This window comes from Seriola lalandi, unplaced genomic scaffold, assembly GCF_002814215.2.
Source record: "Seriola lalandi dorsalis isolate HSWRI2012SDOR001 ecotype SW California unplaced genomic scaffold, Sedor1 jcf7180002054333, whole genome shotgun sequence".
Lineage (NCBI taxonomy): Eukaryota > Metazoa > Chordata > Actinopteri > Carangiformes > Carangidae > Seriola > Seriola lalandi.
This window is the reverse complement of record NW_019524886.1, coordinates 735,888-748,499: the sequence shown is the minus strand read 5'-3', so window position 1 is coordinate 748,499 and position 12,612 is coordinate 735,888. Positions and strand designations below refer to the sequence as shown.

At 39.5% G+C, this 12,612-nt stretch overlaps 2 protein-coding genes across 2 annotated transcripts; both read right to left on the bottom strand.

The window, feature by feature from the left end:
- Nucleotides 1-669: 669 nt before the first annotated feature.
- zgc:92907 (ALG13 UDP-N-acetylglucosaminyltransferase subunit) lies at nucleotides 670-4,286 on the bottom strand. Its single transcript, XM_023407377.2, has 4 exons — nucleotides 4,103-4,286; nucleotides 2,554-2,716; nucleotides 1,029-1,167; nucleotides 670-933 (listed from the first exon to the last, which is right to left on the bottom strand). The coding sequence occupies exons 1-4, from the start codon at nucleotides 4,181-4,183 to the stop codon at nucleotides 822-824; spliced, it is 495 nt and encodes a 164-aa protein (XP_023263145.1). The 5' UTR covers nucleotides 4,184-4,286; the 3' UTR covers nucleotides 670-821.
- Nucleotides 4,287-8,094: 3,808 nt separating this feature from the next.
- Nucleotides 8,095-12,080, bottom strand: rap2c (RAP2C, member of RAS oncogene family). The gene is made up of 3 exons (XM_023407378.2): nucleotides 11,111-12,080; nucleotides 10,007-10,292; nucleotides 8,095-9,423 (listed from the first exon to the last, which is right to left on the bottom strand). The coding sequence occupies exons 1-2, from the start codon at nucleotides 11,381-11,383 to the stop codon at nucleotides 10,014-10,016; spliced, it is 552 nt and encodes a 183-aa protein (XP_023263146.1). The 5' UTR covers nucleotides 11,384-12,080; the 3' UTR covers nucleotides 8,095-9,423; nucleotides 10,007-10,013.
- Between the last annotated feature and the right edge of the window lie 532 nt (nucleotides 12,081-12,612).

Below are 12,612 nucleotides of genomic sequence, written 5' to 3'. Positions count from 1 at the left end.
GCCTTTGGCCGACAGGAAAAGAACAGCCTGCAGCATAAATTTAGAAAGAAACAATAGAATTAGAGAAATGCAAAATGACAGACTTACAGGCTGAGCAGGTTTGGTCTGAGTCGAGACGTCGGTCCTCTCGAGAAGCGAGCCGTCGAGACACCACTCTATGTCACACACAAATACATAGCAGACCGTATATAAATCATACACATGGCCACATACAAACCAGTATAAATGGATAAAATAAAGCAAATAAGCTACACAGAGGGACATTTTATACTCGCTCTCTACTAGTTGACAATGAGATAGAGATAAACTTTTGAAGAGCGACATGCTTGTGTAGTGACAGCTACAGTGAATGCTGGTACCATCCTCAAACAGATGCCATAAGTTGTTTTGTCTAAAATTAGAGGTTGACATTAAGCATAAAATGTTCCAGCTCTAGATTTACAATCCAGCTGTCTGGAGGAGGGTTTGAAATAAAAAAAATCAGAATATAACAAGCGACATAACAATTAAAAAAGAATCCAACAGCAGTCACTTACCTTGAACTCTGATGAGGGTAAAAATCACTGAGAAAACCTGAAGCCTGTGGATTATCAAGGTCAACAGTTTTCAAACCAATGCAGCGTATGTTTACCCCACTTTAAAAGAAATAACTCACAACAAACAGGAATGTGAAATTAGACAAATATTATTAGACATATATTACATGTATTACATTATTACAGAAATAGAAAAGACTCCAAAGTTCGGCAACGACATGATATTCTGAAAATCATCACACTTTAGTGTAACAGGAAAAAAACCAGTGCTGTAAAATTAAAGTTTCACTGAATGCCGAGGGCTTTGTCTAGAAAGTTTGCAAAATATTTCGGCTGTCCAGGCAAGAAGGGCTGAAGAACAGAGAGGTCCATGGTCGTCAGCGTTTCTGTCAGTGTTCTGAAAGATTTATCAAGAGAGAAAACTTTGTTACTTTTCTTTTTCTACATAATGTCTCATGTATAAACTGTAGCAGCTCTGTGAGGAACACATACGTGCATGTGCAGTACAGCAGGTGGGAGTCCGAGTGTAGCTGCCTGGCCAGCTCCAGTTGGTGGTTGTTCATCAGCTTGTCATTGACGACGACCAGCAGCGGTCTGCCTGCACCGAGCGCCTCCAAACAGCTTCCTGCCCCTGAGGAAAAAAAAACAAGATCAAGATCTTTATTCATGTCTGGAGCTGAGGTCAGTCTGTATTTTTGCAGCTGCTGGCTTCTATTGATTTTACGAAAATATGAAAACCCTGATATACAAGCTTAAAACTGAACTTATTATCTACTTTTTTTTTAAATGTTGGTTGCATTAATGAAGGAATTAAAAAAGGTCTTTTGGTGAATTTGTAGCAGTGTGATGTTGCTGATCTATGTCATGAACAGGACATTGTACATCCCTGTAAAATACTGTGTGGATTATGCAGAGACTTTATATTTCCTACTTTTTCCTATGTTCCTAATAACATTGTTAATATGATATCAATATGTTTTGATGGGAGTAAAGGTTTAATGTAAAGATTGGACACTTTACTATGACTCATCTTTTATTTCATAAATTATACTCATCACATTTCATTATGGACTTTTCCAGAAGACGGTGCATTTTCTTCTGCTGTATATGTGACGTTAAGTTACTTTAAACAGGTGTGAAGTCAATGTATTGACATTTTTCAGTTTTATATCTACAGTCGTATTTAGTAACTTCTTTCATTATATGCATAAATGTGCTAACTGGGGGAGAAGCGGGGCTGCCGTGTAGTCTGCAATAATAAAGTGAACTGACCATGTTTTTCAGCCTGGGGTATTTAGTGATTTTGCTGATTATGTTACACAGGTGCATTTATCCAAGAGAATGTTTTGTTTCCTCACAACTACATATATATGAGTTTATAAACGTGTGTGTGTTTCTTTTTGTGTTATTTTTCTGAACAAAAGTATTTTGACTTTTTATTTATTTATGTAAGTTGCATTTCATTCATCCCTTTGTAATGCTAGTGTGCGTTATGTATCTTTTCCTTATGGACTTTGCAGTGGGAGGGCACAGAAAGCATCTGTGCAAGAACAACCCTGTGAATGTTTTTGTTACAGGGAAGTGTGTATGTTTTATTAACTGCTTGAATATCATCTTGTTTTGAACTCTCTGCTACATCCTGTCTGATGCCCTCATGTTGTATCCGTCTGCTGCTGATGCTCGACTGCATTAAACATCACTTCTGTGTTTAATGTTTGCACACTGCTCACATACCTGTATTTACATCTCCTTTGAATTCTACATAGTCATGATTATCTTCAGGACAGGCAATGAATACAGAAACTACCTGTTTTGGCTTGACACAGACTGTTAAAATGCATCATGTTTTTCTTTAGAAAACCTACTTTAGACAGTATCTTTGACTTGTGGAACGGCACCAGATGAGTGTGACAGAATAAAAAAGATGTTAAACTAATGTGTATCCTCCATTTACACCTGGCAAAGTCAACCCTGAGTGTGTTGTGTTAAGAGGAGGAAGTGTCCAGGTGGGACTCACCTGCGTGGCTGATGACGAGGTCAGCCTGTTTCATGTCCTCTGCTATAGAGTCTTTGAATCGAAAAGCCTCCAGTCTGATGTGAGGACAGCTGTCAGCATCTGGAAGGAGGGATCCTCTTCCAACCTGAAGAACCAAACGCTCATATCCACGAGCCTTTAAAGCCTGTGGGGGGAAGAAAAATAACTGGTCACTAGTTGAAAAAAATTCATCCTTTGGATAATAAAGCTATTTGCTGCCATTTTCAGGGAAAAACAGGTTTTAATTCAAATATTAAAAACAACTATGAATTCTTGAACATGTTTCATGAGAAAGAACAGGTGTGACACAGCTTCAAAACCTGATACATCATAAGATTGGTCATTTTTATACACATTTCTCCAAATTCAACTCAGCAGAATTTGCTATGTTTGGGAAATGTGGGATCTCCATATAAGTTAAAATAAAGTTCTGTGAGTTTGAACAACTTTTGGCCACATTTTGTCAGAATATAATACAAGAGGTGCTGAGAGACGTCAATGAAAGTGCGACTCTGACACACTACTGCCAGTGGGAAATTTATTTAAGTTGTTTAATGAATTTTTAATTTTCTTGAGTAGTTCCTCAATTTCTCATGTACATTACAATGTGGGACAACTTGTCCATCGATACCAAACCAAAGGAGAAAAAAAAGTCTAACTACTTAAGTATGCGTCTTGACATTTTCAAATATAAAGGACCATTCTGTTGGCAGACATTTTGACTTCGCCATGTCTTCATCAATCACAGTTGAAAACATAATTTATGGCAAAATTCCTTGTAGTTCCAGGGTCCTGGTAATGTGCGTACCGACAAAACTAGATGCAGTGGAGCCATCATTAATCTTATTAGTTACACCTGCATCTGTAGAGGAAACATACTAATTCTATGACACTATGATATATTTGATATATATAGTGAGTAGTTAACAGTTTTTTCGTGATTAATCACTTTCATGATAAAATGTAAGAAAATACTGAAAGATTCCCGTTACAATATCCCAGAGTCCAAGGTGATGTCCTGAAATGTCTGTCCAACCAACCGTCCAAAGCCCAAAGACATTCAACTTATAGTAATGTTAAGACAAAGAAAAGTGACAAATTCTCACATTCAAGAAGCTAGAACCATCAACTATTTGGTATTTTGGTTGGAAAATGACGTTAAATAACCGGTTAAATATCAAAGTAGTTACACTTGTCAATTAATCAGCTAATCATTGCAACTTACCCAACTTCAACTATTTAAAATACTGTTGGCTAGTTTAATAAACTGCATATTGCTCAACATTTCCCTCTGATATGTGCTGGAGTAGAAGTATGAAGTATAAGTACCTCATGTTTGTACTGAAGTTGAGAAAAATGTTCTTAAATTAATTTACAACACCGATACTGTCAATAATATTTGGGGCTAATCAAAGAAAAAATTGAACAAAAGGCAAAACGATAAGAGTGACACAGACATACACGACAGCATCATATACACAGTAACAATTAGCAACGAACTGAACCTACTTTACTCTCTAACCTCCCTCACCTGGACGGCCTCTGAGGACGTGATGTTTGTAATGAGCTCATCAAAACTCGTGGTGCCGACAGTCACAAACACTGTCTTCATGTCTGCTCGGTGAAAACCTGTCAGTGTTCAGCCTGTTTGTTGAGTTTCTTTTTCAAACACTGTGCAGCTTCCTCTCCATCCTGCAGCCACAGATCTGACAGCTACTTCCGCTTCACGCCACAGTCCTGGTGAGAAAACACCTCGTGCTGCCACCTGCAGGTCTGGAGGTGAAACGTCCTCTCTGCGCACTGTAATGTGTCTGAGTTTACACCTTGCTGTAATGTAACAGTCCACCTATGATCACTGTTTTAATGCTGCTGAGCTTCACAGTAATACATGAAATACAACAGTAAAGCATCATGACTCCTCTACAATATAATACAAATCTAATATCCCTTGAGATAGAGACATTAGCTTCAAGAAATGTTCGATATACAAAACAGTCACTTATAAATAAAGAACCCAAAACAAAAAATAAATCTAAAATTTTAAATATTTGTAGCTGATGTCACTTAATTTGTGGTTTCTTAAAAACATTTAAAATTGCAGTTAGCACAGAGGGTATATGGTGACTACACTGTACTGACAAACAGAAAGTCCTACATGAGTGAGATCAGAAAATATTCAGATGTTGCCTTTGAGGACTGTCAGTATTTGAGCTGATATTTCGCTCAAATAGTGCATATTCATGTTTAATTAATTAATTAATTGATTGATTGATAACAGACTGATAAAACAAAGCTCGGGCCAGGTATGTCACTAATGGGGTGCTTGCTGGTTCCTGCAGCTCTTGGCAAACTGCTGTGTACTGTGTGCTCGACTTGAAGGTGACAGTACTTACAGACTGTAGAGATAATGGCAGGACGGAGGCTCACATTGTCCACGGCTGACAAGTAGAAACACAAGACAAGTAGGGGGAAAAAAAGCTGGAAGAAAGTTTCTGAAGTTCAGGAGAATACTGAAATTCATCCACATTATGAGGAATTTAAGGACACACCAGCGACTGACTGAGATGAACTGTCTGCCACTAGATGCATTTGAGTTGAGCATCTGCTCCTCATTTTGAAGTGACAGCGAATAAGAGTCTTTGTCTGTTTCAAAGAGTTGCTATGCTTTCAATTTATGCCAAGCAAGCATGCCTGCAAATTGAGTGTGGGCAGTATGTGATGTGAAGACTTTGTGTAGCTGGAACATGCAGGTGTACGGCAGCGAACCTGCTGACGGAGCGCCACAGAGGAATCAGAGCATTAAGGTTTGTGTTTGACACTGAAAGCTGGGCTACAGGGGCACATCATCACCGCTTATAATAACTTTCACTTCATACGCCTTTGGTGTGCCTTAAGTATCAATAGTAAAACTGTTCAATGTGCAATAAAATGGCCCCTGTGGCAGATGCATTAAAATATATATGATATTATTAGATTTTTTAACACTAATGCGCCCATCCTTAAGTGGCATTTTACTGTTGTAGCTGCTCAAGTTGAGGTAGGGCGAGTTTTAGCCACTTTATATATAGAGGTCAATAGTTTAGTGTGGTGGTTCCCAACCTCGGGGTCAGACCCCTCCAAAGGGTCACAAGAGGGCTAATGAGATGATTAATGGAGGACAGAAGAAAAGTAGTAGTTGTGACACTGTTCACACATTTGTATTCATTTTTTGGAGTTTTCTCTGATCTGACCTGAGAAGTTCAGTGTATTTAATAAGGTCATGACAACCCCTTTTCAACATTTTCACTTTGTCATTATAGAGATAGTGATTATAGCTGCTTTAAGTAATTTAGTCTATTTATTTATGAATTAGTTCAGTTGCAAAATCTTTCATTAATTCCTGTTTTTATTGTCCAATTAGAGTTAATTAAATGGTGATAGATAGATAGATAGATAGATAGATAGATAGATAGATAGATAGATAGATAGATAGATAGATAGATAGATACTCTATTTATCCCCCAGGGCAAATTCAGGTGTCCAGCAGCTCATTAGCGATAATGATAATAATAGTTAATAATAAATAATAAACAATAAGTCAAATTAGTCCAGTTCATGAGCCAGTTCCTTTGGCTGAGGTGTTACACAGGCGTTACTATATAACTAACTCTAACTAACCACAGACAGTGTGAAGGAACAGGTTGGAACTTTTCTCTTCACTGCTGACAGGCCATCACACTCATCTTCTTGCCTCTACAGGGATACAAACACTGTTTTTCAAGGTATGAGCTCTTAAAGTGTCTTGTTTAACATACTACCCATATACACCCACACAGCAGCTGCTGCCAGCTCAGTGAAGGATGCAGTGGCTCAGCGAGAACCCAGCAGCTCCACCTGACAACTGCAGAGCGAGAGGAAGAAGAGCCAGATTTGTGCTCCGTGGGATGTGAAATCTACAGCGGTACCATGTGACAAATGCGAGAGAAAAAAAAACTTGCAAAGCGCACATCAACTGCGTTCAGCCAGGCTGGTGCATGAAAAAAACAACAACACACACACACACACACACACACACACACACACACACACACACAAACACACAAAGCTACAAGGAAGTGAAAAGTGTGGTGGTATTTTTAGACAATGTAGCTTGAGAAAAGGTTTTAACTGTTTCTCTGACCAAGATTTTACCAGAAACATCACGTCGCTACGTGGGCTCATACTACATGAGATGAGGATTTACAGTTAGGTTGCTGATAATTACAAAACTGCCCAAAAAAAAAGAAAAAAAAGAAAAAGAAAAAATGGGCACAAGAGTTTAAAGGTTCACATTTTTTCAACTGTCTTAAAACAATCATCATATGTACACTGATCACAGCACTTATCTCTGGCGTCTATCCACCTGTGGATTGGTCACTTCAGATCGTGATTCTAATGAATTAAGTGATGGCAGTTAAAATTCACAGCCCTCGTTTACTGTGAAAAGGCATCATAAGGCTTAGCTGCAGCAAACACGAGGCTTGAGCAGAGCTCACCGTATTAAATGCATATCTTCCTAAAAAGAAACCTGTCTCCCATCACTTACTTTGGCATTATGTTATGAAGTGGTTTTGACAATGGGTATGGACAAGAGGAACAATTACACCAACTAAAAGCTTTTATATATGGGCATGAGAGTATTGAGTTCTTAAGAGGAAACAGGTGCGTTTCCCCTACACTAAACTTTACTTGGATGCTCTGCCTCTAAGAGCAGTAACCTCTTCTGAGCTCACAAACCTCTACTCCCAAAAACAGTCATGCCTCGTGTTCATAATTTGGGCAAGTTTTTTTTCCAGGTCATTTATTGCAAATAATAAATAAAAGATCAAACATGAGGTGACTGTTTTGCTGTTTTTAACATATGGAGTGTTGCCTTTTCTCCTGACAGAGAAACAGGTAAGTATTGTTTTAAGACAGCTGAAAAAAATGTGAAACCAACCGTTACTTTATCTTTCACATTGGCACAGCCACATACATACGGCTGCAGCTGACAGTTGCTTTCATCCTCACTTCATCTGACGATTATCTCCTCTATTAATTGATTAGTAAAACAAAATGTCTGAAAATAATTAAAAGTGCCCTTCATGAGTTCCCAGAGCCTAAGGTAAGATCTTCACATGCCTTGTTCAGTCCAACCAACAGTCCAAAACTCAAAGACATTGACTTCACAATGACATATGACAAAGAAAAGCATCAAATCTACAAAATTGAGGAACTGGTACAAGCAAATGTTTGGCTTTTTTACTTTCTACCTTTCAACCAATCATTTGTTTCAGCTTTACATTTCATTTAAATCAGGGTGACCACCAAAGTCTCTTTAGAGCAACGTGAGGGTGCTGTGGAATTGCACATAACCAGTGGGAAAAACGAGGCATGAAAAGGCAAAAACTGAGCTTGGTTCATTTTGTTACTGGTTTCTGAAGCTAAAATGAGAAATTGTCAGATCGAGGTCAACAGGAGGAAAACTAGCGTTGGTTGTGTATCAATCAAAGATAAAACTGTAACTATGTCCCATGACAAAAGCAGGAAGGGCAGCATGTTTATTACCAGATGACAGCTGTGTCTTTGAGGACACAAAAAAGAAACATGAGACCAGGGTGCAACAGAAATTATTTAAGGCTCTGTTAAATTCTCAGCTTCAAAAAAACAAATATACCATGAATCGTGAAAAGTCACAAAAAGCAAAAACTAGTATAAAATTAAAAGTTTAAAACTGGCTACCCATGTCATTAGTTTTTAATAAATAGGTTACTATAAGAAAGAAAAATACAAAGTTAAATCTGATTAACTGTGCCAGAACTTTTATCAAACCACATTGCGGCGGAAGTTATTTAATGACATGAAATCAGCGTCTCCTGGATTTAAAGCAACACACATCATGTAGTCAATCACAAATATGCAATGTGAGCTTTCTTTGGTCGTTCCACAATCATTCTCCCACCGAGACTCCTCGAGAAAATTGAAAATGGAAGACCTGCGTCCACGCGATTCATGCCTTGTAGAGACTGACAGAATTCAGGCTAAAAACAGTAAAATGGCTCTTCCTTATCACTTCAAGTTGATTTAGTAGAACATTTTAAATTTTCAGCATGCATGTTTTCAGATGAGTTTAGCTGCTTCAGGCTACTACAAGAATAAAAATGGTAAGTTTTAGACCACAGGGCGACAGAGTGGACTGGTGGATAGTTTAATCCACAGTCGTACATACTGTCCAAGTGTCCTGAAGTTAAAAAACTCTTAATACATAGTGCTGTTGTTTGTGTCAGTTAGAGGAACTGTCGTTAAAAAGATTTTCAAAGTAAAGCCAGCAGTATACCTGGGCAGCAAACTGTTTGAAGTATGCATGCTTAAAAGTCAAAATGTTTCAATATTATGAAATACTTTGTCAAATTCCAAACTTGAGACATAATACAAGTAATAGTAATAAAGTATATAATAGTGATTAAAGCAGCTTTAAAAAGAAGCTGCAACCTCACAAACACTCCTGTTTATTATTTCTGGGATACTTCTGACTAAAAGGAGAAAAAAAAAAAAAAAAAAAAAAAAAAAAAAAAAAAAAAAAAGAGAAATTTTCACAGATGGCCAAGTCCGTCTGTCTGACTCCATCCTGGGTCATCACAAAGGCCGTTGAGGTTGCAGCAGAAACGTCTTTCATCAGTTGTGATATCAAAAATAGGACTGACGTCTTTCCTGTCAGATGCTCTGTGATCGACAGTCAGAAACCACCGTGAACAAAAACATTACCAGCTCTGGTAAGTTTTTGTCAGTAGGGTCAAAGTCAGGTTGTTCCACGGTTCATCAAAATGCTTGTGGTGATCCAGACATATGATACATCTGTTAAAAAAAAAGAAGAGAAAAATACAAAATAATAGATTAATACAACAGGTTTAAAGGGCTTAAAACTGGCATCTGTGTTGCAGTGGTTAACACAGGCAACATCTCTCACTGAATCTGAAGTGAACTTCCTGTTTTGGAACATAATTTCTTTTTCAGGATGTTACATTTTCCTCTTTCTATGGGTCGGCTCACAGGACTGCCAGCTTCATTAGTCTCTGCTCTTTGGGGTCTTTTCCCTCTCCCAGCCCTGAGCTGTTCAGACAGTTGTGTTCTTCATGCCGCATACTTGCTGCGATCTTATGATAACAAACTAAACCAACCGTTTGCGCGGAGCAGCACCACCCACTTGTCTTTCGCACTTCCAGCCGAATCTCCTCTCCCTCACACTACACGGAAACGCCACACAGTCATCCATGTGTCACATTTCTCCTCAGTTTGTGAACCATTTTTACACAAGCACTGGAGGGACATTTTATCACATTTAGTAAAAAATTAGAGAGTGGCCAACTGTGCTGTGCTTGTGAGCTCTTTGGTATGAATTCAACCTTAAGAAAGAGGATGGCACTCGCAGCACTCGTACCTCTTCCTCACTGTACCACGCAGGCTGTGCAGCACTGTTCCTGCTTCTCCGGCAGTGTGGAATAATTCATCTGTCGCACGATCTCTGCAAACAGCTCATCCACCATGGTCTTGCTTTTGGCAGACGTTTCAATAAAGGGGCAGCCCCACTCTTGAGCAAGAGCTCGTCCATCCGACCCAGCGACCTCACGCTCAGACTCCAGGTCGACTTTGTTCCCGACCAAGATCAATGGCACCTTCTCAAAGCGCTTCACTCTCACTATTTGGTCTCGCATCGGTCTGATGTCCTGAAAAATGAAGAGGGAGAGGAGCATGAGAGTAATTTCTCTTGAAAACCATAGAGGTTTTAGAATGACACTATAGTTGTGTCCTAGTTCCATACTACGTATGATTTTCTTATCAGATATTCAACTGTGAAAAACAGAAAAACTGAGTATAAACAAAAAAGGTCTGCATGCATACTTACACCGTTGATTACCCTTTCCCACAACACAATACAAAAAGGATATTTAATTGTACAAATATGCCTTAGTTGAAACCCTGTAATAAACATAGCATTGATTCCTCCTTTTCAGAATTATTTTCCAATTTTCTCACTACATTTGGAAAGACAGGATATAGTCAGTTATTGTACACAAGGCACAAAAACACAACTATATAATGATGCCAATTGCTCATTTATCATTAAGAGTTATCTTAATAATATTAATCATATAGCAAAATCGGTTCAGTCATTCCAAACATTTGCTGGCTCCAGCTTCTCCAGTGTGAAGACCTGCTGCTTTTACTGACCACATATGATGGTAGTAGAAATAACTTTTGAGTTTTGGATTGCCGTTTTGACTAACTGACATTAATTGAGAAAATAATCGTTAGTTCCAGCCTGCTGTAGAGAGCCACTAGATTATAGGTTTCCATTTTTGACCAAAAGTATTTCTGTTTTTGAATAGTGACGTTACATGTGGACGGTGCTGGGCTTTGATTAGCAGCACTTACTACATGAGATGCATGCAGTCACAAATTACCGGATTAACTACCTATAGTTATGAACCATTTCCACGTAGGGTGGTTTAAGTCAGATAAAGTGACCTGCATACACAGGTACCTGGAATGACTGCTGGTTGACCAGGCTGTAGACCAGGATGAACCCCTGCCCGTTCTTTATGTACAGATCCCTCATGGAGGCGAACTGCTCCGTCCCCGCCGTGTCCAGGATCTCCAGCACGGAGGGCGACGAGTCCACCTCGATCTCCTTGCGGTAGAAGTCCTCAATGGTCGGGTCGTATTTCTCGATGAAGGTGCCGGTGACAAACTGGACGGTCAGCGCGGACTTGCCGACGCCGCCGCTGCCCAGCACGACAACTTTGTACTCTTTCATTGGGGCGGTGGAGGTAGGCTAACTTAGCAGCTAACGATTTAGCTACAATGCTGTACTCGCTCCAGAAACATTTATCAGGCCTTTACAAGAGCAAACAAGCGAACTGATAAATGTTACACGGTAAAAAATAAACCCTCTTCATTCACTAAACCCAAGTCTACCGCTCATACTTGTGGTTTTTCTTACGCTGATAGCGAGTAAAAGTTGATGTCCGTTAACTCCGGTGTTAGCTAGCGGTAAAGCTAGCTCGCTGTCCCATGCTCGAGCCTCAAGCCTCTACATCCACCACCGGTACCGGGGACTTGCTGCCTAGCTACAGACAGCAAGATACACATTACACTTCCCCTACAGACAGCATGCCAATTCCAACACACACATACACACACACACACACACACACACACACACACACGCACACACACAGAACGCACACACACCAGCCCGCCGGCGTCGCAGAACGCAGCGCTGGTTATGTCTGTCCGTCCGTCTGGGCCTGGTTCTGGTTCCGGCCCAACGCCTCGGCACCTGGGCGTGCTATCGATGGACCACCCGCAGATTCTGTATTACAATCCGGGGGTCCATTGGCTGGAGTTTGTTGCAGCTCCGGTGTGTGTTTGACTCCGTGCTGGGCAGGTTTGATAACAGAAAGAAAAGCTTTTCTCCACCAGCGGGTTTCCTGAAGCTAACAGCCTGGTTTCCGTTAACGAAAACAAGACCTCCGGTGGGATTCCTTTTCAGAATAAAAGCCTCCTCTCTGCGGGCATAAATACTGGCAGAGCTTTACTAACAGTGGTCTGATGCAGTTGTATACAAAAGTTTCAAAGAAGTAAATACAACCGCTGAAGGAAACAGACACAAAAAGCTTCCCCAAACGTTGTATTGTGCACTGCCCTTGTTAAATTAATAATAATTAATATAAATTAATAATTGTGTTAATGCGCAAATTACTTAATGGACACCCCTGCTGTTGCCTGTTAAGCAGTCTTGTTATATTTCATTTCTCTGTTTTGTTGACAAGTTGCTCATTAGTGCTAGACACTATAGTAAACTGAACATAAAAAATATTACTTGGTACATGTAGTCCTATAATATTATTATAGATTTAAGAAATACTTTCTCAAAGTATTCATTCAGCCAACAGTAATATTTTTCTTATAATGCTAATAAAATTTTATTATCGCAGCCGGGTGTGGTTACAAGTGCAACAGTCTTGACACAGAGGCTGGTGA

Excerpts from the sequence above, each read along its gene's own strand:
- zgc:92907 (XM_023407377.2), bottom strand. The coding sequence starts at position 4,183 with ATGAAGACAGTGTTTGTGACTGTCGGCACCACGAGTTTTGATGAGCTC. Across the intron at positions 2,717-4,102 it reads CGTCCTCAGAGGCCGTCCAG|GCTTTAAAGGCTCGTGGATA; the intron begins GTGAGGGAGGTT and ends TTCCCCCCACAG. Across the intron at positions 1,168-2,553 it reads CCTCGTCATCAGCCACGCAG|GGGCAGGAAGCTGTTTGGAG; the intron begins GTGAGTCCCACC and ends TTTTTTCCTCAG.
- rap2c (XM_023407378.2), bottom strand. The coding sequence starts at position 11,383 with ATGAAAGAGTACAAAGTTGTCGTGCTGGGCAGCGGCGGCGTCGGCAAG. Across the intron at positions 10,293-11,110 it reads TCAACCAGCAGTCATTCCAG|GACATCAGACCGATGCGAGA; the intron begins GTACCTGTGTAT and ends TTCATTTTTCAG.